This window comes from Rhinolophus ferrumequinum, chromosome 19 (assembly GCF_004115265.2).
Source record: "Rhinolophus ferrumequinum isolate MPI-CBG mRhiFer1 chromosome 19, mRhiFer1_v1.p, whole genome shotgun sequence".
NCBI classification, from domain to species: Eukaryota; Metazoa; Chordata; class Mammalia; order Chiroptera; family Rhinolophidae; genus Rhinolophus; species Rhinolophus ferrumequinum.
In genome coordinates, this window is record NC_046302.1 from 47,772,061 (window position 1) to 47,792,037 (window position 19,977).

Below are 19,977 nucleotides of genomic sequence, written 5' to 3' on the forward strand. Positions count from 1 at the left end.
CTCCGTTCAAGTGCCGCACTCTAGAAGCATCAGTGACGTCAAGGAGCCTGGGCCTGAGAGGTGGAGTGATCTTTGCTTGCCAGTGAGCATGCAGCCTGGGGCTCACTGAGGACACCCTGTGCTATCACGTCTTTCTCGGAAGGGACCTGGAGTCATGCTTATGGGTAGACAGGGTGAGACCTTGCCCTCTAAGGAAGGAAGTTGGAGAGGAAATCCCATGTGCTTTTGTCTCCTCTTGGCTGACCTGAAGATCGTTAAGCAGATAGGTGTTCTGCATGGTGCACAGCGGAAATTCCATACGTGGCCACATGTCTAATGAAAAGGACAGTGTGTTTCCTGCTGCCAGGTGCTAGCTACGTGCTCTGCTGGGAACATTTGGACCCAAGTTGCTGTCTACATGTTTAGTCATCATGGTTTTTCTAACTGTGTCCACTACTTACAGTATACACTGCTCGAAAAGCTGCACACCTGAGTGGTCACCTCCGCTTTGACCTGGACCCGCCTGCCTGCCACTCACATCACAGAACACTTCTGCTCGGCCGTCTGCTTGATTTCCGTGAAGGTGGCCTGGGCCTTTTCTTTTATGGTATCCAAGTCCACGTTCTGAAGATTCTGTAACTGCCCAAGAATCGAATCTTTGTCTTCTTCCTCTTCTTCGTCTTCATCTACCATTTTCCGGAGATCTTCTGGTAAATCCACGCCGTCTCCAGCCATCTGGATTTGGTTCTCATCCATGTCACTCTGTGGTAAAACAAATACCGAGATAGAGAGACCCCTCTAACACTAACAAACAAACAAACAAACATTAAAAGCAGCAGGAAGAAGAAGTTCTGTTGAGGAAGTGAGCGGCACACGTGGCTGTCTCTCAGCAGAGCCTGGTAGCAGGTGTGGAGGCTGGAGGCCCCTTTTTCAATGCATATGGGTGCATCAGAACCGCTAGCACAGTGGTTTTCAAAGTGTGGTCCCCGGACCCAGCATCCGTGTCACCTGGGAATGTGTTAGAAAGACACATTCTCCAGCAGCACCCTAGACCTGAGGCACTCTTGAGTGGGGCCCAGCAACCTGTCTTTCAAGAATTCCCCTCTGTTATGCTGATACTGAAATGCTTGAGAATCACACACCAACTTGGCCTCAGGGCAGCTCTGCAAACTTCGGTGTCTATCAGCCCCAGGCTGTGACTCAGTGGCCCTGGCTGAGCCCAGTATGGAGGGTGGGGATTGGATTCATGGTGGCCTGACAGTGGGCCCCCATTGCAGTCGTCACTCGTCAGCGGCAACTTATGCTTAACCATTGCCCCTTCCCTCCCTTCTACTAGACAGGGACCCCTTCTGGGCAGGGAGTCATGTCAACCTCAGACTTCTGTCCTTGGCACCTGGAAGCACGTCTGGCACATACCACATATCGCGTGACTCGTCGATGGCATGGCTCCTACTTAGCCTCCTGACCGTCTAGCCTTGTGTTGCCGATGCTACCAGCACAGGGTGCCTTCCCAGTTCATCCTGTGGTTCTAGGCATGGCTGTCCCCGAATTTCCTAGTGCATGGCGCCCGGTGTTAAAAATCCCTTTGCTTTGTAACGAGACAAGGGAAGCTAAAGAAAAAGTTTCTCTGGGAATGATAAGGGCCATCAACATTCCCAGATGGCTGCTGTCAGATAATTTTCTGAGGTCAGGTTGTAACAGGAGGCACACTGAGCTTTGGGGGCCAAGAAGATTAACGAGAGCATCAGAAACGAAAATGATCTAAGCAGACAGAAGTTCCCCCTCGATAAGTTGTAGCCAGCCTGGAATTTGTTAGCAAAGCACATGACAAATCACAGAAAGAGAAAACGATCATCTCAGTCTTAATCAGACCACATTGATTTGATTTTAGAAAGATTTCGACACCTGCTGAGTCCACAGGTGGAGTTAAAGTCAGCACTTCCAGAGAGAGAGAGAGAGAGAGAACTCCCCTTGCCTGGGTGCTGAGTAGAGATAATCATAAACAAATATCGGTTGTCTCTAGGTCCAAATGGGGAGCCAGGGTGCTGTGTAAACTTGTCTCTCCATCCGAAGGCCTTTCTCGTTCTAACAATCCATGGCTCCATACTTCTCCAGGCTGGAGGCCACAGCCTTTCCCCCAGAATTCCTTTTATTTTGTTCTCTGGGCAGAGTGACAGTGAGCCTGGCTCCAGAAACAGCTGGACAGGCAGATTTTGATGCACAGGAGAGAAGGCCTAGGGAGGCATGGTCCTCACCCAGCCCCTCCTGAAGACCTCCAAGTAGGACCACTCTCAGCGTCACCTCCTGAGGTCAGAGAAGCTTCTCCCTGCACTTGGCCTTGTTCCCTCAAAGCGCTTAATGGATTAATTAGTTCCTCGTCAAACTATTGTGGGGATTAATTAGTGAGCTAATCCCTAGGGGCTCTCAGCCAGTTCTCTGTGTCTGTTTATTTTTTATTTACCTACTCTAAAGGTTGCCTTCCTTGCTGATCATCCTCTGAGCATTTTTCCGGGGAGAAGAGGAAACACAGGATCGCTGCCTGGAGATTCCCAGTTCGTATAAATGCAGGACATCTGCCTTCTCTCGTGCACCCCGAAATAACATGTACATGTTTTGAAAAGGCATTCCTGAGAATTCTGGCACCCTCACCCCTCTAGGTGGTAACAAGATTTCTGTGGATGTCACCAGGTTCTAACCTGGACAGAGTGGCTGCTGTGAGCCTGGCGGGACAGACTGACTTATCTTCGTATTCCCATTGGCACAGTGTAGCCTAGAGCATTGGCTTGAGAATCAGATTGCCTGGGCATGAAGGTTACCTCCATCATCTATAGGCTGTGTGACCTTGGCCACCTTACACAACCTCTCTGAACTTCATTTCTTTATCTATAAATTGGAATTCTATTATTTGCCTTAGAATTGTAGAGGATTAATTAGATGATAACTGAATTATTTGGACTATATTAAGCACCCAACCAATGGTAGCTATTCATAAATGTAATAGCTCTCAGAGATGGACAGGGGATTTGCACTGGACAATTGTGACTCCTGCACATGGTGGTCAGGCTTAGCTTTCCTAGCAAGCTGGACCTATTTATTTCCCTTTTGGCACTAGGTCCTCAATTCTGGGAGAATGCTACCAAGAGGGCCCAGCTTCCCCTACCCCTTGTCAGGTCCATCCTAGTGTTTGTGGGACCCAGAGGATGAGTACTGATAGAGGGCCTGGCCCACGACCTGGCTCCGTCTCTCACTGGGAACCTTGTGTGGATGGTTCCCAGTATACAGACCTCCTGCCCTACTCCTCAGCCCTAGCAGTACTTGGGGTCAGCAGCTCGGTGTCCTCTCACGACAGACCTGAAGCAGAGGCCTCGGCACACCCCAGAAAGCTCTGAGGCAGAGAATTCAGGGTCCTGGGCAGGTAGAGTGTGGTCTGAAAGAGAGGTGTGGGCTCTGGGTAGGTCTGTCCTCTTGGCCCTGCAGACTTCTCACCCCAGGTAAAGGAGTGTGGCTGAGGAGGGACAGAGGGGTGCCCTCAGAAGCATGAGGTCCCCAGTTGCCCAGTCTAAAGGCAGTATAGGATGTGGTCAACGGCTGTAGTCAGAGTCCTACAATCATCATTCTTCTGGAAGGACGGTGTTGCTGACCACCTATCAGTAGCACAGATGCTTCCGGTGGTGATTCCAATACTGGAATTGACTTCCCTGGGCTGCAGCCTGGCCCATGGACACCTTATGACTAAGGGTCGGACAACCAGACAGGGCCAGGGAGTGGTTAGAGGGGTTCTGGAACCAAACCTGGGCGCTTGGCCTCACTCGCCCTGGGTCCTAACCCAGTGGGCTGGCTCAGACCTAGGACAGGCCAAGGGCCAGGGTCTCATTTGTAAAAATCCACACCCGAGCCAGATTGCTGCCCTGCAGAGATGGCCAACGACGGTGGGAAGACTGTGGGGTTTGGAGTCAGGACACATGGTTCGAGTCCCAGTTCTGTCATTCGCTCCCTGCATGATCTTGGGCAAGTCACCTTACACTTCTGGTGCCCAGCGGGAGGACCCTTCATAGGACGATTGAGCAGATTGAATGAGACATGTTATGAAACAGGCTTGTACGCGTCTAAGTGTGGGACAAACAGTAGCTGTGGTTATTAATATTTCAGAGGAGGAAAAGCAGGTTGCTGTCAAGATCCCTGCTGAAAGGGTCCCTGGGATAAAGAAGGCATGGACAGTGAAACAGAGGGTGGGAGTGTATCAGCCCTAAAGAGACAGGTCCGGGACAGAGCAAGAAACCAAGAGAAAAAAATGGGATTTAACCAGCGGATCCCAGGCAGCAGGCTGCCTAATGAACCGCCCTGCTCATGGGACTGTCTACAACCTAATAAATGAATGTCTTGTACAGACTCTCTGCTGCCCACTGACAGATTCCCCTAGTTGGGGAGACCAGGGATATTTTGACACAGTTCACACCTCAAGGAAAGGCCGTAATGCCTCATTACACCCTACAAATACAAGTGCAATTACAGCCAATATGAATCAGCTCCAGGGAGGGCGGGGAGGTTTAGCACTGAGAACCATGGCATGAATGAATGAATGAATGAACGAGTGAAGTGAAGCAGCGTACAATTAGGGGACTTACAGGCTACACTTTATTCTCAGAGTGTCTTTTTCAGAGGGCTTCTCATACCTATAATAGAAATCTTATCAATTTCAGATATTGTTTAACGCAGTTAAGAGCTCATTATTTTTATGCAGGCTGACCAGAATCAGTTTTAATCTCCTGGTTTTTAACCGGATTTATAATATTAATTGCCAGTGCTGAATGCCCCATTATTTAAATAACCCCGGACCCTGCCTTTGTTATTCCCTGTGACTAATTTCTGACTTTTCCCTGAAGGGTAAGCACGACCCTGGAGTCAGAGTTCCTATGCCCTAGATCTTGATAAACTGGCCTTCGTCTTGTAGGAAACGAGATATGATGACAGACTATCGTAGATGGTTATATTGTCAAAAAGGTGAGCATTCACCACTTGCTAGAGCCTCGTCAATCCAGGTTGGTGTATAAGCAAATACCAGTGTGTTTGATGCTACGTAGATTTGATTTGTTTTTGGTCTATATGATACCAAACAGCCAGACGAATGGATTTCGTTCCCTTTGGCGAGTTGCTCTAACATTTGGTATTTACATACTTGGAGGATCAAGGACTTCAGCAGTCACTTGTCTTCATAACCATCCCTCATTGTCCTGGTCATGAGTGAGGGTGCTGTACTGGCCTCTAGGCAAGGTGACAGCAACCTCTACTTCCTCTTCTACCAGAGCTTACAAGACATTTGGGGAGTGAGGATATAGAACAAAGAATACAGCCAGTCAACAAACACCTCCATACAAAGTAAAATCGAGCATGGCCCGTTATGCCCAAACTCAGGGGGTCTGGGCCAGACCAGGAGGGGGCGCTGTGAAGCCTTCAGGACCATGTTCCCACACACACTGATCCTCCTTCTGACCACTTGCTGCTGAAGGACAGAGCCAACTTTAGGTTCTGTGCCCCCAGGACAGTGTTTTTCAACTCTTTCTGTGCCTCTGAATCCCTTGTGAAGTGTAGAAAGACACCGATGGCCAGACCCCATCCCCAGGATTAGACTCCAGTGGTCTGTGGCGGGGGACCAGGTAGAATTTTTAAAAAACTTCCCCCAGGTAATTGTGTGAGCCACGTTGAGACACTTGTGCGGGGCTTACTGGTGGTTCCTTCTGCCATACCGCACTGTTCTTCCCTCCTTAGCTACTTAAAGAATTCTCAGAATATCCAGATTAGGATAGACGATGAGGATTTGACTTCTCAAATAATAGGCATCAGTTTATAACATTGAGAGTGTGCACGTATACGGCCCTACATGGAATGAGAATTTCTAGAAGCCGCTGAGAACATCTCACACTTCTTTCCTTTATGCAGGCATTTCATAGGGACTCAAGAAGCTCTTCGAGGTCACTTATCCAGGCCTCCCTTTACAGATGATGAAACCCAGGTCTGGTGAAGATATTGAATAAATGTAATTCCGCTTGTTAGGGGATGAGAATCCGGCATGGCTGCCAGGTCTAGCAGGAAAACATGGCCTCTGGGGTCAGATGGGCTTGGGGTCTTATCTTGCCTTGCCATTTACAGGCTGTGTGACCTTGGGAAGTCACTTTCCCTCTCTCAGCTGGTGTTCTTATCTATGAAGGGGAAATAATATCTACCTACTTTATGGGGTGGTTGTGAAGACTAACTGGGAAAGCTGGTGTGGCTAAAGAACATGTAGTACGTTCCTACTGTGCTGGACCAGGGTCCCGGGGCTCTTTCTTCCCATGTCCCCTCAGAACACTCAGTCCATGGCTCCTTCAATGGGGTGAGTAGAAGGAGCAAACTGAACTGAGGCAGGATGGAGAAGGGAAGGAACAGAGGGCCCCTGGTGCGGCCCTGATGGCCTCCCTGCCCTGCCACCAGAAACAGCTGCTCGGAAGCAGGAGGTTCCAGCATCCTGCTGGGCAGCCCCAAAAGCTAGCTCGAAGGAAGTGGGCAAAGAAAGGTTCACAGCATCACATCCTTTTCTAAGAGGCAAATTTTAAATTCAGTTCTAATGGAGCTTTCAATGTGACACGTTTAGAGACAATGCTATTGATACACTTTCTTCTATCTTCATCTTTATTCAAAATGAATAATGCCCTTATTACAGCAGACAAACACCAGGTGTAACAAAATCATATAGCTCAGCAGGGGGTACGACATTATTTTTCAATGACTAACCTAGATTGACAATTCCGTTAATAGGATTAGGGTTCATTGTGGAACTGTTTCTTCTTATTAATTTGGCTTGACTTACATATACATTTTGAATTGGCTAGGAAGAGGGGCACCTTTGTTTTCAGAAATAATTTTGTGGCTTTATTTAAAATGTACTACTTCCTCTACTTGAAGAAATGTGACATCTTAATTATAATGTAAAGTAGCCTTTGCATTTTATACAAAAATCATAATTTTGTACTATAATTTTATGATGTTAGATCTAGACTTGTTCTTTTCATGAAAATGTATTTTCATATAACTCTTATAGCAGATAGATTCTTTCTGCTGTTTTTGATACTTTGTTCTTTGCATGTGTTTCCTTCATTTTTTTTTTCCTGTTTCCCAATACCATTGATCGTTCAGCACACTTTTTATGTGTGTGTGTGTGTGGATGTGTGTGTGTGTGTGTGTGTGTAATTTCTACAAGTCAGGCACCATACAAGGCACTGAGGACAAAGATGAAAAACTCAACCCCTTTTGTTAAGGAGCACACAGTCTAGTAGGTGAGAATTAGGGTGGTAATGATGTAAGAGACATGCACCAATTATTACATAAACATGGAGGAGAATGGGGAGAGGAAGGTCATGGAAAGTTCTGGAAGAAGTGGCACTGGACTAAAGGCTTACAGGGAAGAAAGGAGCCAGGGGAGCAGGGTATAGGGGAGAAAGTGAGAGGAAGATACAATCATGGCAGGGAGAGGCAAAAGGTGAAGCTGGAAAAATAGGAACCACATCATGGTGTATAGGCCAAGGGGTTTGGACTTCATTCTAAAAAGTCATAGTAAGCCTTTTCCACAAACTATTCAAAGTGATGAAAAGTAATGACCTACAACCAAGATTACTCTACCCAGCAAGTCTACCATTTAGAATCAAAGGAGAGACAAAGAGCTTCCCAGATAAGAAAAATCTAAAGGAGTTCATCACCACCAAACCAGTATTACGAGAAATGTTAAAGGGTCTTCTTTAAGAAGAAAATAGAAAGATTAAAAAACATGAATAACAAAATGGCAACACTACAGACCTATCAATAATTACTTTAAATGTAAATGGATTAAATGCTCCAATCAAAAGATATAGGGTAGATGAATAGATAAGAAAACAAGACCCTTATATATACTGTCTACAAGAGACAAGAGACTCACTTCAGATCCAAAGACGCACACAGATTGAAAGTAAAGGGATGGAAAAAGATATTTCATGCAAATGGAAACAAACAAAAAAACTGGGGTAGCAATACTTATACCAGGCAAACTAGGCTTTAAAACAAAGGCTATAACAAGAGACAAAGAAGGGCCTAACAATTCTACTTCTGGATATTTATCTGAAAAAGCCCAAAACACTAATTTGAAAAGACATAGGGGAGATCCAAGATGGCGGAGGAGAGAAACACTGTGCCTGCTTCATTCTGTGAACAAATGAAAATTACAACTAAATTATAGAACAATCAACCTGGAGAACTATATGAAGTCTGGCTGAGCAGAAGTTTTACAACTAAGGATATAAAGAAGCCACGTCGAGACTGGTAGGAGGGGCAGAGATGCAGCACTGGCGAACCCCAAACCTCCGGGTGGCAGGTGAGAAGTGGGAGGGATATCTCAACCTCAGAGGTTCCCCCCAGAGTACTTGTGCCGGGAAGAGGAGCCCCCACAATATCTGGCGGTGAAAAACAATGGGGATTCTGACCATCGGGTGGGCAGAAGATGGTAGGAAACCCAGGCATCCTCTTAAAGGACCCGCACACAGACTCTCACACACCCAGGTACTCACCTTAGGCTCCAGCGGAGGCACAGTATCTCTGGGGTGGAGATGTTGGAGACATATGGGGGGGCAGACTGAGTTGTGTGGTTTCAGGATGACGGCTGGGGGTGGGGGTGGGGAAAGTTGACTGTTTCCCTGTGAGGGGTGCTTTTCCTGTGCAACTGGCAGGCGGGTGCCATCTTTCCTGTGCTGAGCCCTCCCCCTATGCTTCCAGCCAAATCTGAATCTGATTGGTCTGGTAAGCTCCGAAGCTCCACCCTGCTGACTCACTGGGACCCTACCCCACCCAACTCCCCCAACACTGGAAGCACTTTCTCCAAGAGCAGCCAGGACTGCCCACATTGCACTCTTTCTCAGAAAACTATCAGAGTCTGACAGATCCCAGGTGTGCGATGACTGGTGTTGGTTTGCTCTGAGACTTTTGCTGAGTAGCTTCAACACAAGAATTTACATTAATCTGGTGATCACAACTCTTCCCACTCTAGCGACTCCTTGAGACCCTGCCACACTCAACTTGCATACCACATGAGACTTTATCAGTGGCTGAACCTTAAGGGAGTTGGCAGGTAGCAACCTGGTGATTTATTGGAAGAGGGAAGCAGCAAGGGTGACTTCCAGTTGCTGGCCTGGGGGATGAACTGGCCTGGGAGCCATCAATGGATGTGAAACATACAGGAGCAGTAGGTTTAGGGGATAATGACAGAGTCCGTTCTAGATATGAGCTATAAGGTGCCCAAGTAGAGGCAGATGTAGCAGTGACATTTAGGAAGAAGGTGTGGGCTGGAAGTATAGATTTGAGAGTCATCAACACACAGATAGGTGATAGCTGAAAGTAACAGCCACATGTAGCCATCCAGAGAGAACATGTAACTTGAGTGGGAGAAGGAGCAAACCATGGGAGCACCCTGTAATATTCCAAAATTTGGGGGCAGATAGGGGAGGGGAACCCATGAAGAAGACAGAGAGGAAACAGTTTAAGAGAGAACCAGAAGGCTGATGTCCAGAAGCTGAGGACAGAGAAGGCTTCAGGGAGGAATGCTAAGCAAAACAAAGAGAAACCAAGAGGTCTAAAAAGAAAATAAGGAAACCATCTGGCTGAGTGTTTGAAGGAGGGAGGTGTCAGCAGAGCAGTGGGAACCAGTCATTTAGGGAAAACACCTAGAAAGCCGTGTTTATTCAGGAAGTGTTGTTTGTTTTCATTGGGAGAGACTTGACTCCTTTATAAAGGAGAGACCAATAGAGAGAAAAACCTGAAAATACAGGATTAACGGAGTGAGATCCAAATCCAACATCAGCATCATAGATTACTGTATGTATTTGAAGTTCTCTAATTTCTTGCAAATCGAAAGACAGAGAAAATCAACAGAGAGTGGATGTGTGTACATGAACGTGACAATGACTGATATACTTTACTATCTATACTTCAGATTATGGCAATTTGATTATCATGCTTACTTGACTCCTGATGTCATTACTGCAATTAAAAGTGGTCATCACAGAGAAAGATAAGTACCATATGATCTCACTTATTTGCGGATTCTAAAGAAAAGAATAAGTGAATGAACTAATCAGAAACAGTTTGGGAGACAATGAGGAAAAACTGAGGGTTGCTAGATGGGCGGGAGGGGTGGGGGGTAGGGGGGAGGGTGAGGGGATTGGAGGGCAGTCGGTGACCACAGGATGGCCACGGGGTTTGAAAATTAATCTGGGGAACGTAATTTGGTGGTTACCAGAGCATAAGGGGGTTGGGGGGGGGATGAGGGTGAGGGGGATCAAATGTATGGTGATAGAAGGGGAGCTGACTCTGGGTGGTGAACACACAGTGTGACTTATGGATGATGTGATACAGAATTGCACACCTGAAATCTATGTAATTATACTAACAATTGTCACCCCAATAAATTAAAAATAAATTTAAAAAAAAATAAAAAATAAAAATAAAAAAATAAAAAACATAAAAAAAAAAAGTGGTCATCAAAATACATGGCACAACAGATGGTATTGTTATTGACAGTGAACAGTAAACTCAGAGAGGAAGCCTTTTACAGTTTGTCTGCTGGGTGAGGGCCCACATTGCTCCTTCTTGGAGCCCAAACTTCTTTTCCCCAGTCAGCAATTGGGTGAAACGCTTTTTCAGCAAACACCAGCCAAATAATTTCTTTAGAAAACACAGTTCTAATTCCAAAATGGGACATCGTTAGCCTCATTAGAACTGACACCTGCCAGGAAGACATTTTCCTCAAATCTGCACTCTGTTGGGCCCAGGACAACTGTGGTGACATGACCCTGGGGAATTGTGAATGAGGTACCCGGGGCAGTCGGTCGTTCGCTGAAGGACATGTCAAATGTGTCCAGCTCCCGGTGAACTGTTCATACTATTCGTGCAGCCGCGTTCCCAACGTGGACTTTGTAAGATGGCACAGGGCTAAGAGAGGGGAAGGCTTTTATTAGGAGCCCAATAAGGCCTTGGTGACCTTTGTCTTCTGCTCAGAGCCATTTTCTTTGTTAGATAGTTGTGTTTGTTCTCCAGTCCACCATCCTGGGTGGAGATACATGGGATAGGGAGGGTGTGGGGGAGGGGAATGGGACATGAAAAAAGTACCAGGTGAACAAGAAGAAGTCTCAAGTCTCCACTGGTCACTGTAAGCTTTGTGATCTTGGGCAAGTCCCTTAATTTACATGAGTTTTATGATTGTGCTTTGAGTATACACCTATATCATGTGTTTTTGTGTATATAAGAAGTAAGTTTAGTTAAAAAGAGAAATACCACACAGACACTGGATTCCAGGAGCCAAAGCTCTATGGTGGCCCAGGAACCCCCTTCTGCTCTAGGAAGAGACTTAGGAGGTAGAGGAAGGGCCTCCAGTGTGCTCCTCAGACGACCTGCCTAGCCCAGGGTTATCGCTGATTCTTAATGACAATAGCATTTGTCCTACTGATGTCCTTTGATGACCATTTTTTTATAGTCATCATGCTGTACCTGATATCCACAGGGCTGATTTACCTTCTAACTGGAAGTTTGTTGTTTTGACCCCCTTCACCCATTTCACCCAGCCCCACCTCCTGTCTCTGGCAACCACCAATCTGGTCTTTCTATGAGTTCAGTTTTTTCAGAATCCACATATGAATGAGATCATGCATATTTCTCTATCTGACTTATTTCACTCAGCATAATACCCTCATGTTGTCACAAATGGCAGGATTTCCTTCTTTTTTAAGGCAGAGTAAGATTCCATTGTGTGTGTGTGTGTGTGTGTGTGTGTGTGTCTGTATACACACACACACACACAGAGGGTGCCAAAAAAATGTATACACATTTTAAGAAAGGAAAACTGTATTAAAATTGTAATACTCAATATATACCTATAACAAAAGATGAATACAAGTCGTATTTGACTTCTGCAATTATAAGAGGTGTTCAAAGTGGTTACCATCAGCATAATTTTAATACATTTTTTTCCTTTCTCAAAATGCGTATACATTTTTTTGGCATTCTCTCTGTCTCTGTCTGTCTCTCTGTCTCTCTGTCTCTCTGTCTCTCTGTCTCTCTCTCTCTCTATATTTGTCCATACATATACATATAACCATGATGCCCATTTTTAATTGCAGCAATCAGATATGTGATCAATTAAGTGTAGTGATCAAGATGCCATGCCGCATGAAGGAGATATAGATAATGACCTGGTCACCTGTTGTCCATCTCCGACCTAGAAGCTCCTCGCGGGCCCAGGCCTCTGGCAGCCCTCCTCTGCTGCTCTAAGGGTGCAGCACTGGCCAGCCGGCCCCTCGTTCCTTTCCTTCCAATTCACTGGAAATAGTACCATGGCCTTGAACTTTCCCAATCACCATGATGCCCATGGACACTGCCTAGCCTTCCAGGGCCTCCTTGCTTCTTGTGAAAGCATCTCAGAAATGAAAATCTACAACTTACATTCAGATGGCACTCTAGAGGGTTCTTCTGCTTAATCCAAGAACGACCTGAGAGTTATATACAGTTCCGTAATAGCCAGCAGCATGAGCCCCTCCAGATACAGTGACTTTAGATAGAGCATGAGGTTCAAAGCATGGCCTTCAGGGCCTGGGAAACGACCTTCAACTCTTCCTAATTACTGGCAGTCCTTTCAAAATCCCTCACCATCCTGGTTGCTGTGGAGTCAGCTAAGCCTATCCGTCCTGACAAACCACAGGAGGATCCCGCTGCTCAGATGGTCCCCTCCCAGCCTTGTCCTATCGGATCCCTCACTGGCGCTGTCACCTCCTGCTTTGTGACCGCCCAACCAAGCCCTTCCAGACTTGCTAGCACAGCAACCACTTTAGAATAAAACGCACAATCTGGTCTTTAGTATGAAAAGAATAGATGTCAAAAATAAAAAAGTCACTTCCAAACATTTCTGTTCCCGCCCACCGCCACTGTCCCTGCTGCAACTCACAGTCCCCGCGGAAGAACTGACAACACCCAAAGCGACGGTGCGTCTCCCTAGCGCTGCCCGCGCCCGCGCCCGCTGGGGACACTAGAGGGCGCGAGGGTCCCGATTCCTGTGCCTCGCAGGCGGCCGCTGCTGCGAGGTCCACCCTGAAAGGCCAGGGTCTGGTTCCCACAGGAGTGGCCTTTCTGCACAGACAGGAAGCGATCTGGGGGCCTGGGAAATGCGGCTGTCCCCCAGGACCCCTTTTGACATGGAGGCAGCATATTATAGAGGTTAAGAACCTGCACTCTGCCCTTCCTGGCTGTGTGACCTTTGGCAGGAGCGTATTGCTTTCTCTGTGCCTCTGTATCTTCTACTGTAAGAACCTACCTTGTCATTTGAGACAGTTAAATGAATTGATACATGCAAAGCACTTAGAACAGTGCCTGGCACTTAGAGGTCAGTGGTCAGCTGTGGTTATCATCCCCATATGTATTTACTCGTATGTAGCTCTACAATTTTTAGATAAATTTACATAAAAAGGTCACCTATCAGCATTAACTTCACTTTGTTCAGATGAAATGGAAGTTCATAGAGGTAAATGACTAGCATCTAGTCTTTATAAATTAGCTCAATGCTCTTTTCACTATATCACAATGACTCAATTAAGATTAAGACATAGGTGTATGTGTATATGTATTTATGCATTCATATATATGTATGTGTATATAGTCCCCCACTTATCCACGATTTCACTTTCCATGATTTCAGTTACCCATGGTCAACCATGGTCTGAAAATATTAAATGAAAAGTTCCAGAAATAAACAATTCTTAAGTTTAACTCTTGAGCCGTCCTGCTCCATCCCTTCAGGGACATGGATCATCCCTTTTCCTTCATCTCCACGCTGCAGATGCTCCCCCCCCATTAGTCACTTAGTAGCCAATTCAGTTATCAGATAGACTGTTGGGGTATTGTGGCGCTTGTGTTCAAGGAACCCTTATTTTACCTAATAATGCTACGTTCACATAACTTTTATTACAGTATATTGTTACGATTGCTCTGTTTTATTATTATTGTTGCTAATCTGTTACCATGCCTAATTCATAAATTACATTTTATCATAGGTATGTACGTATGGAAAAAAACAGTATCTATAGGGTTTGGTACCATCTGTGGTTTTAGGCATCCATTGGGGGTCTCAGAACGTATCCTCCACAGATAAGGGGGGGATATATATACAGTAGTCCCCCCTTATCTGTGGAGGATATATATATATTCATGAGCATGTCCCTTTGCTGATAATCAGTCTTAATTTTTTATTATGTAACAAGTGACCAGATGTTTACTGTGTTAAGAGTGTCTCACCTTTGGGAGTCTGTACTTTTCTCGGAGATGACCTCTCAGGCATGCTCTCTCTGCCTTTCTTTGTTTAAATGCAGCATCTCTTTCCATCCTAAAAGGAAAAGAATAGAAGAATGGATCAAACAACATAGAAAGCTAAGGACATTTCAGTCCCTGCTTAGAGGATCCAGACACTGGAACACAACTTCTGAGTCCCCACTGCCCACAGACATGGGAGGTGGGGCACGGGAGCTGCATTTCCAACAAGCTCCTGACAGACTCTTCAGCCCGCTAAAACACCCAGGCCTGGGCCACATGGTATTTGGGGATGTAATGTAAAGCTGTTTCCTTTTATTGTCATCCCAAGACCTCAATTTAGGTTCAGTGTCCTGTTCCCCGTTTGGAAGGAGGCATCCCAAACAAGATGGAGAGGACTGCACAGTGCTCTGGGGAACGTCTAATTGGCCTCATGACTATGCTGGTTTGCAATAAACTCCCTTGCTCATGTTGATCCAGACAGAAGCAGACACCTTTGGGGAAGTCTGCAAAGTTCCCAGTACAGCTGCCCACAGAAGTACATTACTGGGGGCTAAATGTATGCACATGGCCCTACCCTCTGGCTGTTCTGGATTGGACCAAGCTCGGTAAACGAAATCTCTTCTCTGGGAAGTTGGGATTGGAACTGAGGCGCACAGCATGGCTGGAGATGTAACAGGTGAACATGGAGGTCACGGGCTGCCGTTTTCCATCAGTCTTGGGATCTGGGTAACGGATGGAGAGAGCAGACTGCTGAGAAAGAAGAACAAAGCCACCAGACAGAGACAGAAGCAATGGCAGCAGATGGAAAAGAGTGCTCGTGGCTCCCCAACAGCTTCCATCCCTAGTTTAGGCCCATGAGGGACCTGGCAGGATTTCCGCTAATGGGTTTTGGTTTGGTGAAGCATCTGTGCATGAAACATTATTTGCATTAAAATAAACTCCCTGTTTTCATTTTCAGGTGGCTAAATTGGTTTCTAGTTCTTGACCCCAAGTTTTGAAATCATCTTAATCATTACACAGAAGGCTGACTGAAGGAAGGGCTGGGTCTGCAACACTCAGATTAAACTATTTACCACTGGGCCCTGGGCTCAGGCACTCAGAACTCAGTGCCCTCCGCAAAACCTCAGGCTTGGAATAGGCTGCGGAGAACACTGAGTTCAATCTTCTAGTTTTGGAGAGGGAAATAGAATACGTGATTTACCCAAGAGATCAGTGACCTGTGGTGCGGGCCGAAGCAGGTCTTCCCCTTGCCCAATATTTTATTATGAAAAGTTTCAAACATACAGAAAATTTGAATGAATTTTACAGTGAAACCCGTTTACTCACCATCTAGAGTCTACAACGTGCATCTACTAGACACGTTTTATCACATATCTATTTCTCTCTAAACATTCAGTTATGCATCTTATTTTTTTGATGCATTTCAAAGTTGTAGACATCAGTATTCTTCCCCCAAACACTTCAACATGCATGCCGTTAACTACGGTTATGTATTTGTTTAAGTTTTATCATCTATAGCTATTATCTATTGATCTATCTATCTATCTATCTATCTATCTATCTATCATCTATCTATCAATCATCATCTATCTCCTATTGGTTCTGCTTCTGTAACCCCTCTTAAGATATAAAAACATTGCTCCCTCCTCCCCATTCCCAATCATTGCCTGCTCCCCAGACCTAGAGACAACCACTATCTTTCCCACCATAAATTGGTTTTGCCTGTCCTAGAACTTCATATAAATGTAAACACGAATTATGCATTCTTTTGCGGAAGGCTTCTTTCACTCAGCATAAAAAACTCTTGCGATTTGTCTAGGTTTCTATTTATCAGTACCTTGTTCCTTTGCATTACTGACTGTCATCTGCTATACGAATACATCACGTTTGTTCCTCATTCTGCTTTGGTGTGCACCTGGGCAGTTCCCGTTTGGGGCTGCAGTGAATGAAGCTGCTGAGAACATTGTTGCACAAGCCTTTTTGCGGGACCGTGTGTATTCATTTCTCTGCAGTAACATCTAGGCATGGAATTGATGAGTTGTAGGGTAATTGGGGTTAGTGTAGTTTTGTTAGAAACTGTCAGACCTTTTCCCAAGTGATTATATTATCTTACATCTCATCAGCTGGAAGAATTCTAGTTGGTCTGCATTCTGGCCAACATTTGATATTGTGTCTTTTTCATTTTAACCATTCTAACATATGTGTAGTGGAACCTTAGTGTGGTTTTAATTTTCATTTCCATGATGGCTAATGGTATTAAGCTGTTTTTTGTGTACTCATTGGCTATTAGTGTATCTTTATGAAGTATTTGTTCAACTCTTTGGCTCATTTTTTTTTATTATTATTGAGTTTCAGAAATTCTTCCTATATCCTAGATCCCAGTTCTTTGTAAGACATATGTGTTGCAAATATTTTGTCTGTGGTTTGCCTATTTATTTTCTTAGTGGTGCCTTTTGATGCACAAAAGTGTTTAATTTAAATAACATCTAATTTATCATTTAAACATTTTATGGTTATTGCTTTCAGTCATGTTTAAGAAATCTACCTATTTCCAAGTTGCAAGGATGGATAGTCTATGCTTTTTTCTAAATGCTTTAAAAGTTTAGCTTTTATGTTTAAATCTGTGATGCATATCAAAGTTCAAGTTACAAATGGTACTGTAGCAATTGCACCATAACTAAGATAAAGGGACATTTTAATATGATTGAGAGACATGATGGCATAAACAGATTATTATTTTATTTATACCTTTCCAAATATTCTATTTAGGTATAGATTTCATTCTAGTACTAATGTTATCAGTAACAACAAAAAAAATCTGAACGTAGAAGTAAAATCCAAATGAATGTGCAGTAGAGTGCATTGTTAAGTAGTTTTTAGTTTACAATTAGTGGAGTCAATCCCACAACTTTTCTAAAATGATGAGGACAGGTTCAGAAGGCTTTTATTTGCTAATACTCATTTTAATGATTATACATACTATAATGTCTGTAGCTCTCTCTACATGTAACTTATGATGAACCATTTTTGATGCCTAAAATTCTTTATGTTGTATTCTAGGTGATGAAGCTCCTGAAAACTCAAGCAATGGACTGGAAGTCATGCCTCTTGTGATGGGGAAGCAGGTTGGCCCTATTGTCTTGCTACAATTTCTTAAGTTAGGTGACTACATAAATTTGTAATACACACACACACACACAGTGAAGGGTAGTTGGCAAATAACCCAATGCATTGATGGATCACACCATTTGGGCATTTTGATCTTTGGTCTGTCTAGATATGAAATTAAGGAAAACTAGGACATTAGTTAATCAAACAGATGCCATATCTGTGACCAGATTTATTGCTTAGACATATTAATGATATTTTACATGATCAGGTGCATAGTCTAAATTTCTGACCATTTTCTTTTTATAAGCCCACTTGATGTGAGAACATTGGTGCTATTGTTGTACTTTTATTTCTTCATTATGCTTGTTTTTTTTACACGCCCTGGCCAAAACTAGCCAATATTCAAGAAATGCTGCCATTTTTTTGCCCAAGTATTATTTCAGAACCAACACAATTTTTGCAGTTGCATTTATTTTTTAAACTGACTTTAATTTACTGCAGAGCCAAGCATAATATATTCTAGGTAGTTTATAAGCCATGATTTCTTTCAGAAAAAAATACAATAGACAAGGTTTCCATTACATGGAGGACTTTTGTACTTTCTTCGTTTCCTCCAGGTGATGAATCTTTTCACTTATAATCATCTTAGCGATAGGGCTTAGGCAACTATTATGTAATTGATCGTTAGCAAAACAGCCATGGTGGCAAAAAGAAATACTTCTCTCTTGTAACATATGATGAACATTTAACCTCAAGATTGATGCTTCAAATCTTAGCTGATTAAAACTCTTAAATTAATTCTATGTTAAACTGAAAAAATTACATGGAGACTGCACTTATTTGAAGATCAGTCTTCAGCAATGAAAAATTGTTGGCGATATTCAGTCCATATACTGAAATACAATGTTACCAATATTTTATTTTTATTACATTTTATATAGCCAGGAGGATGTCCTTATTTTTTGGAGGTATATGGTTGAAGTATTTGGGAGTGAAGTATCACGATGCCTGTAATTTACTTTGAAAATTGTTCTCTATCTCATCTATATCTATCTATCTATCTATCTATCTATCTATCTATCATCTATCTATCTATATCATCTATTTATCATCTATCTATGCAAATAACCTATCTATAAGCAAATATGGCAAAATGTGAACTGTTGACTTTATGTCATAGGTGGATATAGGTATTTGTTATACTGTATATAGGTATATATTCATTATACTGGTCAACTTTTCTGTATCTTTAAAATTTTCATAATAAACAGTCCACAAATTTATTCATAGTATTAGAGAAGCCAAGTCTTATGACACAATTGTTACGTTGTGCTTTCTAAGCTTTTCTGCCCACGTGACATCAAGAAGTGTGCGCTATATATTGTGTAAGGCCCTTCTAGGTGCAAAGTCTGGATTCTTACCATTTGAAAGCTTGTTACTTGCCAGGAGGGTGAATTTCTGAAAGGCTGTACAGATAGTTAAGCTCACAGTGTTTCCTCTGAACAGTCAAACTGAAGTCAATTAAAATGTGCCTAGATCCGAAAATGCTAAGCTGCACTAGAAACGACATGTAGATTCATTTTGTCTTCATTTCCATTCAGACGAAGAGGACATAGTAACTGCTGATTCCACAAACTTGTTCACTTTTACAGAACCCATTTTCCTAAGGTTAGAGGCAAAGAGCTCAAGGAAAGACACTGAAACAGCAAAAAGAGAGAAACTGGGAGCGGAAGGAGGTAAGGCCAGCCTTCATTTCTTTTTGCTTTTAAAGGGAAACGAAGCTGCATGTACTCACTTCTCCTCAATCATTTGCTTTTGATACTCCTCATATTCCTCTCTAGTCATTCCTTGAGCGGCTGCAGGATCAGATGCACCTCCTTCTTCTTTTCTTTCTTCAGACCCACCACCAAATCCTAGATTCTTTATCTGGTTACTTATCATAGTTTTCATAAAGAAAGCCATTGTTTCTGCCCCAGAAAAAGAAAACCAAAACTCAGACAAAACCTAAATTAAAAAAAAAGGACACAAATCTCCAAATATCTGTTAACGACAGCCACACACTTAAGAGCAAAGAACCTTGCTCGTCCTCATCTCTGCAAGGGCATAAAGATAGAAAAGGGTGGCTTGTGGGCTGTAAGCTGGATTAAAGAGGTGAACTACCTCGGAGACAGAGGCAGATGGTCCAGATTACTAAGGCATACAATCAGATGGAAACAACTGCTTTCTGAATTAATACACTAAGCTAATTTCAGAGGGAAAGACATCCTCCCCATTATCTACCCTTCCCTCCCCATCCGTTTCTAAATTTTAAATTTTAAGCACAGCAGGGCTTCATCCAGAGTCCTGCTTCAATTAAATTAATCAGAGCTGACATTATGTGGCGGTAGTGGAATTTCCAAATTCCAGCCTTCGAACACAACATCCTGTTGAAAACTGACTCCAATGAGACGCAAAACCCAAAATGCTCATTAAGCAAAAATAATCCTTTGACCCATTATTTCCTCTCATTGGATTCGAAGCACTATGTGAGGATTT

General features: G+C 43.8%; 1 protein-coding gene across 1 annotated transcript; it reads right to left on the bottom strand.

The window, feature by feature from the left end:
- Nucleotides 1–513: 513 nt before the first annotated feature.
- On the bottom strand, nucleotides 514–19,415 carry CPLX4 (complexin 4). Its single transcript, XM_033087812.1, has 3 exons — nucleotides 19,238–19,415; nucleotides 14,317–14,404; nucleotides 514–741 (listed from the first exon to the last, which is right to left on the bottom strand). Exons 1-3 carry the CDS (start codon nucleotides 19,402–19,404, stop codon nucleotides 514–516), a joined length of 483 nt encoding a protein of 160 aa, XP_032943703.1. The 5' UTR covers nucleotides 19,405–19,415.
- Nucleotides 19,416–19,977: the final 562 nt, after the last annotated feature.

Coding starts and splice junctions, on each gene's coding strand:
- CPLX4 (XM_033087812.1), bottom strand. CDS start 19,404: ATGGCTTTCTTTATGAAAACTATGATAAGTAACCAGATAAAGAATCTA. Junction 14,405..19,237: donor AAGCAAATGATTGAGGAGAA/GTGAGTACATGC, acceptor TTTTCCTTTTAG/GATGGAAAGAGATGCTGCAT. Junction 742..14,316: donor AAAAGTACAGACTCCCAAAG/GTGAGACACTCT, acceptor GTTTTACCACAG/AGTGACATGGATGAGAACCA.